We start from the raw sequence: 12,871 nt of genomic DNA on the forward strand, positions 1-12,871 counted from the left end.
GCAATCTTTCTTCCCCTTCCTCCTTTCTGCTGCCTGGGTTGTGGATGTCATGGCTGGAAACTAAGCAGCCATCTTAGACAATGAGGCACTGGCTAAATATGGTGGAGCAGCAAATTGGAAGAAGCTTGAGTCTCTGTTGATTTTATAGAACCATCCTATCAACCTTGGGCTGCCTATCTCCAGACTTCCCTTTCATAAGAAATAAACTACCTTTTTTTAAAGCCACTGTTATTTGTTGTTGTTTTTTGTTATTGTAGCCAGAACTAATCCTAACTAATACCACACCCCACTTTAAAATGTGACTATAGTTTGACAAGTAGCCCTAGATAATGGGCTAGAGTTTTATGGGTTAAAATATGGATATGGAGAAAAGTAAGTATTTAGGCTATTTTAAGAGATAACAGTGGGGATTTCCCTAAACAAGAGGCACACGCATACCACGAGGCTGTAGGCAATTCCCTTCACAGTAAGCAGCAGAAGAACCCACATCATGTCTCTCAGATTTACCACAGTATGCCCAACGCCTAGCCCGGTGCCTGACATGTAGGAGGAGCTCAATGAAAAATTCTCAAAAGAATAAACAGTTTGTTTATTTCATAATAACATAATACCATAATCAACAGCCCAGTTTGCTTGTGTGATTTGAAGGACTTTGGGGGAAGCTCCCTCTGTCCCCATCTAAAAATTTCTTCCCAACCCACCAGGTTGTTGTCAGGCGCTGTCGGGTCGCTTTCGACTCATAGTGACCCCATGTGACAGAGTAGAACTGCCCCATAGGATTTTCTGGACTGTAAATACAGGAGTAGGTCACTAGGTCTTTCTCCCATGGAGCTACTGGGTGGGCTTGAACGTCAATCTTTAGGTTGGCAGCCTGGCGCTTAACTGTTGCCCACCAGCGCTCCTTCCAACCCACCATCACCTGCACAATATCTGAAACCCTCATTTATTTATTTATTAGTCTACATTGTTAGGTGCTGTGCTCAGCTCTGAGGATATAAAAAACCCAAAAACCAAACCCCACTGCCTTTGATCGATTCTGACTCATAGTGACCGTACAGGACAGAGTAGGGAAGCTGTTGGTGAATTCCAACAGCTGACCTTTTGGTTAGCAGCTGAACGCTTAACCCCTATGCCACCAGGGGTCCATGTATGTAGTGGTGAACAAACTAGCCCTGTCTTCTGCCCTCAGGGAGCTTCCAGTGCAGTGAGGCAGAAACAAAAAAAAAAAAAACAAAAAGTGAACAAGTCATTACAATCTGTGATAAGTGCAAAGAAGGAAACAATAATAGGGAAAAATTTCTTTAGACAGTGACGGGCAAAGTCCTGTCAGAGGAAGGGAGACCAAAGGGTAGAAGCGAACAGCCAGGCAAAGAGTGGGGTGGGGTGCTGGTGGCTGGTGGGAGGACTCTGGGTAAAAGGAACCACAGCACAAAGGCCCCGAGGTGTGTCTGAGGAATGAAAGAGGCTCAATGTGTCTGGGGCTTAGTAAGAGAAGAAAGAGTGATATAGGAAAAGACTGGTGAGGTCAACAGAGGCCAGATCATGCAGGGACTTGTGGGCCATGGGAAGGAGTTTGGACTTTATTCTAAGTACAGTGATAAGCCACTGATAAGCTTAAATCAAGGGAACACCATGATCTGATTTATGCATTAAGAAGGTCACTCTGGCTGCTGTGTAGAATTGGACAGGGTCCAGAGTGGAAGCAGGGAGACTGCAGTATGAGGCTATTGCCTCCTGTGAGAGATGAGGATGACTTAGACCAGGTATGGCAAAGGAGATGGAGAGAGGTGAAGGGATTCGAGATGTGTTTTGCAGGCTGACTGGACTACACTTGGTGATGAACTGGATGTGGGAGCCGAGGGGGAGGGAGGAATTAAGGTTTCCGGTTTGAGCCACTATGTAGGTGGTGGCGCTATCCACTGAGGAAGGGTACAGTGGGAGAGATGGAAGGCAAGACTTGGCTTTCGTCATGTAGATACTGACATACTTGTGAAACATACAAATGGGGCTGTCAAGGAGGCAGTTGAATACTTGAGTCTGGAGCTCAAGGGGGAGCTCAGGACTGGAGATATACATTTGGGAGTTGTTAGCATGGTGATGTTAATTAAGATCTTGGAAATAGATGGCCCAACAAGAGAGAGAATGGAGAGAGAATAGAGCTGAGCCCTGAGGCACTCCAATGGTTAGAGGAGGAGAAGCCTGCAAAGATAACGGAGAAGAGGCCATAGGATTACTTGTGTATTGCCTGTCAGCCCCACTAGAATGTTTTGGAATTTGAGGTGGCTGAAAAATAGTATCTCTTTTCTTCTTCCTGAGATCAGAACCAATCAAGGGAGAGGCACAAGCAGGAGTCAGACAGAAGGAGACAAAAATATGGCCTTTATTAATCATAAAGCTGTGCAGAGAAAGGGGAGTAGAGGTGCAGCCAAACAGGCTTGCTAATATGCACCCCTCCCCAATTAAACAGACTTCCCCATCCTCTCTCTGGCATAGACCACAGGAGCAGGGGCTGAGTCTGCCCCACTGAGTTTACTGCAGGGCTGGGAGAACAGACGAGGGCACTTGCACTCTGCAAGGTGAAAGGTCCCAAAAAGTGAGGAGAAAGAATGGGGCTACACTGAGCATTTCCTGTTCCTTCTCCCACACTCCCCATTGTGTCTTATCTGTCCCTCCATATGGAAACATGAAACAGCTCCAGGAGCAGAGAGGCCGTATTTCTCCTGGTCACCACTGCATCCCCTGTGCCTAGCATGGTGCCTGGCACATAGTATGTGCCGATGTTCATTGAATGGATGAATCTGGATGTCAGGATTGAAACAATCCTCACAGATCATCCAGAAATCACCTGGGAAGCTCAAAAATGCCTATGCCCATGTCACAACCCCAGATAAATTTTCTTAAAATTTCTGGAGGTGAGCTTCAGACATCGAAAGCCTCCCCTGTAAACTAAAAAACCCGTTGCTGTCGAGTGGATTCTGACTCATAGCAACCCTCTAGGCCAGGGTAGAACTGCCCCCACAGGGTTTCCAAGGAGCGCCCGGTGGATTCGAACTGCTGACCTTTTGGTTAGCAGCCAACCTCTCAACCACTGAGGCACCAGAGCTCCGAAAGTGATTCCAATGTGTCTCCAAGGTTATGAACTATTGCCCTGGTCTAAACTCTCATTTTACAGATGAGGGATGCTGAGTCCTAGAGTCAGGAGATCTAGGTGTAACACTAGAGGGAGGACTCATCTTGGCCCCGCCGCTAACTGCATGAGTGGCTGAGACAAGGCTGTTTCTCTTACCGGGCCTAAGTGTTCTTGTCTGTGAAGTAAGGAGCTTGGGATAGAGAATCTCTAGAGCCCTGTTCAGCCCTAACGTATTGCTCTATTCTCTGATCCAGGGATGGATTATCCAATAAGCAAGGTATGCACGGGCTTACTTGTGTTTACTTACTAATCCGTACTGCACAATGCCACCTGTTTTTCACCACATCTTTCAAATTGTGAAACTGTGCACTACAGATTAGTAAGTAAACACAAGTAAGCCATGTGTACCTTGCTTAACGTGAGCCGGTACGTACCTTGCTTACTGGCTAATCCACTCCTGCTCCGATCCCATGTGCAACTTCACTCGTCAGTACATTGTTTGTGCGTTAAAATTCCTCTACACCGTGGTTAGGTTAGTTTTGCACTGGAAATGACTGTATCCTGGATTGCAATGGACAACAGAGATATGTGGGAGAGCTTAGGACCCGCCATTCCTGTCTGGTGGAGATTTTGTCCTGTGTTTCTCTTAGGTGGTGGCAGCAGGAAGATCACCGAGAAACGGCACAGAAATAGCTAAGGAAGCGTTAAAGGGCTGGAGCATCCTTTTTGCTCTTCTATTTTTTTTTTACCCCTGCTGCTCACCTCCTCCCAGACAGCTCTTTCTCTTTCTTTTCCTGCCCTCTCCTTTATCTGCATCCATTAGAAGTCTTTCAAAGGCAAGCCTATTCCCTCTGCCTACCTAAGCTGTCCCCAACACAATCCACCCATCACCCTCCCATTTTAGTTTAGAGTCTTCTCGAGAGCTTGTAAGTGTGTTGTCAAAGTATAGGCAACCAGAAGTGTCTCATGAAATGAGAAAAGCTGGGCAATAAGGCTGTAGGTGATTCCTTCCTCTACTAAATTCCATGGAGTGATACTGAGCCATGTGTTGGTCTTTCAAAGCGGCTATTTCCTTTGTGGAGTTCTTGGATGGTCCAAAGAGTTAACATGCTCAGCTGCTAACTGATAAGTTGGAGGTTTGAGTCCACCCGAGATGCCTTGGAAGAAAGGCCAGACAATCTCTTCAAAAAAAAAAAAACAGCCATTGAAAACCCTATGGAGCACAGTTCTACTCTGACACACACGGGGCCACCTTGAGTCAGAGTCGACTTGAAGACAACTATATATAAGGAGTAATAGCATTTTGGAGCTGGAAGGGAAACTGAGGCCTACAGGAAAGAGGTAATTTGTATATGTCTCTAAACTGGACGGCTCATCTTGACCCTACTACCTGATAAGTGCATGGCTTAGAAAGGATCCTGTGTAGCCAACTTGTTTTTCAGATTAGAAAACTGAAGTCTGGAGATGCCAGTGACTTGCTCAAGGTCACACAGCTTGCTAAGCAAAGACTAAGACTATAGCCCAGGACTCCTGACTCCCTCTTCCAGTAATAACCTCAGCTGCCTCAGTCTCCTCCAAAGTGATCTTTAGGGATTAGTTTACTTTCATAGGAGTCCCTGGATGGTGCAAGCAGTTAACATGCTCAGCTGCTAACTGAACAGTTGGATGTTTGAGTCCACCCAGAAGTACCTTGGAACAAAGACCTGGTGAACTGCTTCCAAAAAATCAGCCATCGAAAACCCTATGGAGCACAATTCTCATGTCACACACGGGTCGCCATGAGTTGGAATTGACTTGACGGTAACATTTTTGTTTTTAATTATTTCATAAACTGATGGGGGGCTAGTAGTAAGGAATTTTAAAAATAGGCAAAAAGGTAAAAATGGAGAGGAAATTACCAGACCTCAGTATTCCCTTGGGCTTTCCCTCCCTCTTTGTTTGACACCTCCCCAGTCTGCCTTTCCTCCTCTCCTGCACCCCATCACTGAGGATGGCCTCCAAGGCTCAGGGCTTCGCCTCTGCTTTTCCTCCTCAGCACCCACTTCTTTGGGGGCACATGTCCACTCAGACTGCTCCAGCGCCTGTGACATACACGCATGCGCACATCCAGTGCTCCAGCCCTTGCCTTCACATTTCTCTTTCCACAGCTGGTTACGGGATCTTTCCATGCACAAGTATGCTTAGCTCAGCTGGAAAGCAGCGCATCAAAATTGAAACTCATTTTCCCTCTGAAAATCTGCAGCCTTTTCCCACACCTCGGTTTCTTGCAGTGTTTCCGTATTCTCCCCAGACGGAGAAGTTTCATGTCATCCTTGACTCATGGCTACCTTGTTTTCTCCTCCCCACCCCACTTTGTCACCAGGTCATGCTGATTTTCACTTAGTGGAGGTTCCTCAAACTTTGATGTACTCCGCCATCACCAAGGGAACTTGTTAGCGTTACCAATCCCTGAGCCCCGCCCACTCTTTAGTCTGGGGGTGGGGCCTGGGATCGTCATTTTAAACAAACTTCTCAGGTGAGTCTGATGGTGGACTGCAGACCACACTCGGAGAAACGCTACCTTCCAGTGTCTTCTGGCTTTGTTCCTTCCTCTTTCCACAAACACTATCCTTACCCCAGCTGGACCTCATCACCTCACACCTGGATTACAGCAACAGCTGGCCTGCCTGCCGCTAACCTTTCCCTGTTTCAGCTTCCCCAGCTGCCAGCACCCATCTTCTACAAATCTTTTTTTTTATTATTATTATTTTTTATCACATCACTTTCCTGCTCAGAAGCCTCCCATGGCTCCCTCAGACCTACTTGATCCTATCTCAATTCATTTCACTGTTCACTCTCATCCCTCCAGGCTCATTGGTCATTTTTAAATTAAATGTTAGGCCCTCTGCCATTTTGAGGATGGGCTGTTTCCTACTCCCTCCCCTGGAACACTTCTGATTACATTAAAAAAAAAAAAAACCGTTGCTGTTGAGTCAGTTCGGACTATAGGTCAGAGCAGAACTGCCCCGTAGGGTTTCCAAGGGGCGGCTGGTGGATTCCAACTGCAGGCCTTTTGGTTCACAGCCAAGCTCTTAACCACTACACCACCAGGGCTCCTCTGATTACACAGGAGGAATTATGAAAACTGTTTAGATTCTCCATCTTATTTCTCAATGCATCTGCTCCCTCCCCATCCTGGCTCTGCTATTCACTTAGCTATGTGACTTTGGAAAAGTTGTTTCACCTCTCTATGCCTTAGTTTTCTCATCTGTAAAATAGGGATATTAATAGTACATACTTCATAGGTTTGTGGACAGGATTAACAGAGTTAACAGATGTAAAAGGGTTTTCAACGGCATCTGGCATAAAGTAAGTGCCATGTAAGTGTGAGCTATTATTATTAATTTTTGTTAGTATCGCCCCTTTCAGCCAGCTCCTCCCTGGAAACCACTTGTGCTTGCAATAGCTCACTGATGAAGTCCTCTGTCAAACCTTTCCTGATCTAGCGGAGGTGGTTAAGTATTTGGGTTTCAACGAGCTTCTCTGCATGAGACAACCTGAGGAACTGGGCTGTTTACAAAGCTCTAATTGTGTCCATTAATTTCTAACCAACTAGGAGGAGAGGAGGGGAGACTCCAAATAGGTCTGAAAGCAAGGTTTTTTTCAGGATAACTAGGATAATGTTAGGACAACTTCAAAATATCTTAAGGGGCAGTGAGTCATGAGAGTTCTTGGGGATCCCTTTCGTATAGTCTTTCTGGAGTCCTTCTCCCTACACCCCTGCCTCCGCATTGCTCACTCCCTGGGTTCATTCTCGGAGCCTTCCTGGGAGCACCTTCCTCTAGGGTGGTTCCTAGCCTGTAAGCCTCACACCTTGCATCCCAAGCAGTCCTTGTCTGTAAGGAATGCATCTCCCACATTTCTGTTCTAGTTTTAAATCCACGTCCATGCTTTTGGGGTGAACACAATAAATTCCTTTAAAAGGCCTTGCAGAACTCCCAGTCACTGTTAGTCATTATGTGCTCTCTCTGAATAAACACTAAAAGTTCAACTACTATCATGTGGAGGGTGGTCAGAGAATAGTTTTGACATTGAAAAGGGGCCCTTATTGTCACAAAGGCTGAGAACTACCGCCCCATGGGCTACATGGGAGGCATGGGGGTAGCGTAGAGCCCTCTAGCTCTCCGTTTTCTTGTCTGTCAAATGGAGGTAAATAATAACTGCCTCTCTTCCTAAGGCCAAGAAACAGAATGTTCTGCATTCATGAGGAAGGTGCTCTTGTGATCCTTGATGTGATGAGAGGACTATAGTGAGACTGAGATGAGATTGTAGAGAGAGAAGCACCTAGAATGGTGGCATACAGAGGCCAACGGTTATCACCACCGCTTCTGCTGTTGCTGTTCTTGTTCTTTTTCTTGTTCTGGGTCTAGCTGAATCCCCCGAGCCCAGAGCTCCAAAGCCTATGAATTTTTCCAGGATCAATACGTTCTTTTGCCTTTCCCCGCCCTTAGTTGGTTTTCGGTGGCACAACAACAATACTACTCCTAACAAACATCCACAAAGTTCCTCTTATCTTAGTAACCGCTGTGGCTTCAGAAGTTGCAATGTTTGTCTCTGTTTAGTCAGGGTTGCCTAGGAAACGAAGCTGTTCTCTCTTTGCTACTGTGTGACTGTGGGGCAAGTTTTTTTCCCCTTTCCTGTAGGGAAGGACTTGATGACCCCAGAGAGGTTTGGCTGTCGCTTGGCTATTTTCTGTTTCCTTTTTCATCTGTTGGTCCTTGTTTGGCTGGAAATTGGGTGTGGGAAGTCTACAGAAGATGAGCTGAATAGTCAAAAGGTCCTTTAGCTTGTTTTGAAAGGGTGAGGGGTTTGGGAGTAAGTGGGGACTTTGGAGAGCTGGGTCAGGGTGGGGGACGGCTGTCCGGAGGCTTTGAACGTTCTAGTCTGAAGTTCGTATTTGTTCCAGCAGCAGCAAAATCACCATGTTCCATGACCAAATTGACAAGTGTAGGCAATGAATTCGGCAGCATCGGTAGAGAGGTTAGGAGCTGGTAGGAAAACTGGCATTTGAGAGGCTAGCAAGCAGGGCTTTGAAACATTCCGAATAGAGTTTTGGTGATTGGAAAAGAACAGGCCACCATGGATGACCTTTTACAGAAAAGGAAGCATGTCATTTTGATTCTATTTGGGTAGTGCTTGGAGCAAGGGAAGGAGCCAAGATGTCTTGGTCACCTTGAGGTTTGTGGCTCAGGAAAATGGAGTGCTGTTGAATTTCAAGTGGCAAAAGGGTAATTATACACACTGGAGAAAGTTAAGATTGAATGGAGTCCCTCCCATAGGGGTGATAGTCTCCCTTGTGGGGAACACAGTGGGCTTGGAATACAACCCTTGGTCCAGGGTGTGTCCCGATTGGAGTATGGTAGAGGAGACACTGAGTAATGTCTCCTCTACCACATAATGGATAATGAATAATCATTAGACAGAGTATCGGAAAACTGGGCAGGACCCCAGGTGCCAAAGACATGTGGCTGGGGAAAGAGTGATTGGTGATAATGAACCCTAAATAGAGGCAGAGGAGGGGAGCCGCAGTCAAGACCCTTAGAATTGGCCCTGCCCATGAGGCTGGTGAGTTTTGTGTTAAGTGGAGTAGCAGCAATTGAGAGTAGTTTTCCTGGGAGGAGAGGCAGAGGAGAGTGGGCTTTTTACTTACCTCAAACGGTCTACATCCTTTCCTAAGGCCCTCTTAGCTCCTTTGCCAAGGTCAAGGGTCACATGGGGATCGGTGTTAGGAAAATGCATTAAATAATTCTGATGATGCTTTCAGAAGAGAGAAGAGGCCCAGTCATGTTTATTTGGTTCTCTCCTTGCTCCCTCACATGTATATTCTGCCCTATTCTTTTGGACCTTCTTGGGGTATCCTCCCTCCCAAATCACCCCCTCAGACTGAGGTTGCATGTTGCTAGTCACTTTGCCACCCAACTCGGAAGCTCTCATATGAAAGCAGGAGCAGGCTAGAGCGGGATGGACGTGAATTTGAATCCCATTTGGCCATAATTCCTGTGTGACTTTGGGCAAGTTACTTAAATTTGCTACGTCTCAGCTTCCTTATCATATAATGAGGGAAAAGAGCACGTACTTCACATGGGTACTGTGAGGGTTACATAAGAGCATGGATGGAGCATAGGCCTGGTACTTAGTGGGTGCTTGATGTTCAAATGAGTCAAACTGTTGACCCTGCTACTACCAGCACCACCATGTGAGGAGCCCCTACTGCCCAGTCCATTTATACTCAGTCAGACTCCAATTTTATTTTTAGAAAAAAAGAGAGCCAAGTTTATTGAAATGTCGAGCTACATTTGGAAAAATCAAAATCCCAATCCTGGAGACAGACATCAGGATAAGGTGTCAGGAAGTGGAAAGTGTTCACTGCCACAGAGGCCCCTAGAGACAAGCTCCCTGAGCACGTCACCTAGGCACCGTCAAGTCAAAGCCATTTCCTTGTCCACAACAGGACACCATCAAGTTAATCACTCTGTTCACTTGAAAGTTTTCCACAACAGTAATAACATTAATAATAATAATAACAAAAACCAGTTTTTAAACAGCACTGAGAAGTCCAAGCTAATTTTCTCTCAACCCCATTCTAGTTAGTCAGCACCAGTGAATGGTGGGTTTGGCATTCAGGAGAGAACCTCACACGCCTCCAATGGACAGACGGGGAAAAGGGTGCAGCAGCAAGGCATCTGTGGCTGCATCCCGGGGCTGGCCCCCTTCCCTGCCTTTAGGTTTTCGGCTTACTTTACCTAGAGGACAAACTGGATCAACTTGGTAAATGAACACAGTCAAATGATTAGCCTTACGAGACAAGGGACCAGTCAATACTCCCAAAGCTGGTTAGGCCTTCAACATGTAGGTGGATGTGTATATGCATACATCACTACACTAAGCTATAGATCTAGCCCTATGGGTATATATACGCATTTACGGCTATATAGAAAAACTATGCCAATACTAACCAAACAGAACTTTGTAAGCGGTCATCCCAAAGCTGTAATCCCACACTGGGCTGTGCACAAAGCCATGCATTATACCATAGTAACCAACAGAAGGCTGATTTGGCTCGATCTCTCCCATCTATTCACCCTGCCTTTGCAAGGCAGGGGAGAAGAGAGAGGTTGCCTCTGCTTAAAACACAAGTGGCTTCTTCATAGGAACAGTCGTCAAGTGAAGCTGTTGAAGATGTCCATGGAAATGAAAAACAGACCCCTTATACTTTCCGGAGCAAACTGCATCTCATCTCGAACTACCTTTCTCCCTTGCCAGCTGGAGCTAAGTTGTCCAGGCCCCAGGAGCCCCTAGGGCGCAGTGGCATTAGAGGCTCACTGGCTTGGGGTGACTAAGCCCCATGCAACTCAGCCTCCAGAGACCTGCTCTTTGTCAGGGGTCTGTCACTGGAGTGGACCCAGGTGGCCATGTCCTTGGGACATCTCTTGGCACCAGCTATGCTAGGTGTAAAGTTCTCCACGTGAGATGACGCTTGGGGAGCCAAAAACAAACTGGAAAGAACTAGGTAGAACAAGTTTAGTGGCTCTGCCCACCGCGAGGCAGAGCCACTTACACCGCAGAACCATCGGGGGCCTCTGGCACTTGTGGGGACTCAGGAGCTGGCTCTTCTGGGCTCAGACGAGACTGGAACTTCTCCAGCTGCTCTGGGCTGGCCAGGGTCTTCAAGAGGGTGTTCTCACGCTCCAGTTGGGAGTTCTTTTCCACCAGCTCTCGGATCTGCTCCTTCAGGATCTCCACCTCCTCTCTTACAGCATACATCAGATGATTCTTCACCAGATCCTGCCACAGAGGAAAGAACAACCACCAAGCCATTCGTTAGCCAGTCACGACCACTCCGCAGCACCTTCACTCTGCCATCGATGTGCCCGCCAGGCCCCTCAGATTGACAGCCTCTAGCCTTCCCACGATAGATCTTCCGCACACCGGCCCACTAGCCCTATTCCTCACACACCTTTCTCTGAAGCACTTAAACCCTTACTCAAGAGAGCTGGATCCTTTGGGACTTGCCTGAGGTAGGACAGCTTTAAACTAGACAGGTTGCCCGCCAATGTTTCTAATGGCTTTCAAAGCCGGCTGCTGCTTAAGGGCCTTTGGGGTGAGACTGCTGCGGGTTGCTGGTGGTTTGCTATGTCCCCATTTCAACATCAGGTTCTGAGGCTGGCGCAGAGCCCGGGGAGGGCCCGCAGTGCACCCCATACTGTTTGCCTGCTTTACAAACCCTCACCAAGAGAATAAAATGGGCTTTTGGAGTTTCCTCCCTTCCTCTTGACCCAGCACCCTGAGTCTGCAGCTGTCTTGCAGCAAGGCCAGACAGGACGTTGGCCTAGGGGAAGGTCTGGGTGTGGCTGCATCCTCTCTGAATGTGATAACTGCACTGGGGGCAGGGAACTGTGTCAGTAGGCTCCAGGGCACAGTTAAGTGGCTGCTGACTGCTGGAAGCCCCAAACCCCTGCAGTCATGTTGGCAGCTGGGTGGAGTCGGACCTCTACCTGGTAGAGAGGGAGAAGGGGTGGGGTGCTCTGCTTCCTGTTTCCTCCCAACTCCTGACCCCAACCCAGGCTCTGCAGAGGCACTGCAGTGCGGTTGCATCCAATGAGCTCTGTCTGCCTCCTGCCAACTGCGGGATGCTCCAGCCGCTGCGGCCCGGGAGGGGAGCCAGGGGCTGCTGCAAAGCCCTTGGGGTGGGCGGGGCGGGGGGGGGAAAGAGGAGGCCGGCAAGGGCAGACTGGAAATGCCCTCAGAAGCGCTAAGCTAGGCAGACTGCACTTCAGGAGGATGGGAAGCAGGCTGTGGACTTCTTCAAGCTCTTGTGCCCACCCCTCTCGGTTCTGCCCCAAGTTACATAAGCAGCAGCCAGCTCTGGGGATGGGAATGACGCAGTGAAGCCACTCACCATGGCCTGCTCGATCTTGTTGTCTATGGCCACCACGCTGGCTCCAGAAGCGCTGCCAAGACAAAAAGCAAAGTGACCGCGTTACCACTCATTTCCACTCGGAGTACCTGGCAGCTGTGGCCAAAGTCCTCCATCTACCCTGGCTTTTCCTCCTTCCCGCCTCTCCGGCCAGGAGCGCTGGTCAATTTGTTCCTAGGTCCCTTCCTGGGCCCTGCAGGAAGCTGTACCTCCCCACCCAGGCTGGCCCACCGCCGCCGCCCTGAGCGCAAACTGGAGCAGCGCGCGGGGCCCCGGGGTGGCTTGGGCCAGCGCGGCCTGCTCGCCCGGCCCGGGCGTTGTGCAAACAATGGGGGGCGAGCAGCCTGGAGTCCCTGCAGCCGGCCCAACCCAGAACATCCCCGGCAAACCTACCTGGCTCGAAGCTAGCTAAGAATTTCTGTACGGCTCTCGGAAGCTTCCGACCTGGCCTCCCCAGCGGCGCGTGGCCAGCCCCCTGCCCAGCCCTGTGGTGCCCTGCCCAGCCCTGTCGTGCCCGGCCCCGCCGCCCCTCTCCTGCTACTGTCTCTGCGGCTGCAGCAGCTCCTTCTCAGGGCGCAGCGGCCGCAGGGACGCTCCGACGGCGGATCCCAGTGCAGCGGTGACACCCCCCCCCACGCCGCGTCCCCTTCCCCCGCCCCTTCCCAGGATGCTGCACCGCGGGGGAGCGAGGACCAGCCGCACCACGCCGGCTCGGAGATCCCGCTGGAGGCCAGCCCCCGCCTGCACCCGGCTCGCCTCGGAGCGGGGCTGGGACCAGTGATTAC

General features: G+C 49.1%; 1 protein-coding gene across 3 annotated transcripts in view; it reads right to left on the reverse strand.

The window, feature by feature from the left end:
* Nucleotides 1-8,915: 8,915 nt before the first annotated feature.
* Nucleotides 8,916-12,871, reverse strand: part of TSC22D3 (TSC22 domain family member 3) — a 62,208-nt gene continuing 58,252 nt past the window's right edge. For 2 of the 3 annotated variants that reach the window (XM_023553918.2, XM_003414810.4), the window contains exons 2-3: nt 12,069-12,120; nt 8,916-10,954 (exon numbers count right to left, since the gene is read on the reverse strand). In XM_023553918.2, the coding sequence (XP_023409686.1) occupies nt 10,724-10,954; nt 12,069-12,120 (283 nt within the window). In that variant the 3' untranslated portion in view covers nt 8,916-10,723. Of the gene's footprint in view, nt 10,955-12,068; nt 12,121-12,479; nt 12,504-12,871 lie in introns of those variants that run through there. The other variant, XM_010594698.3, reaches the window with a different exon arrangement.

Source organism: Loxodonta africana, chromosome X (genome assembly GCF_030014295.1).
Source record: "Loxodonta africana isolate mLoxAfr1 chromosome X, mLoxAfr1.hap2, whole genome shotgun sequence".
NCBI classification, from domain to species: Eukaryota; Metazoa; Chordata; class Mammalia; order Proboscidea; family Elephantidae; genus Loxodonta; species Loxodonta africana.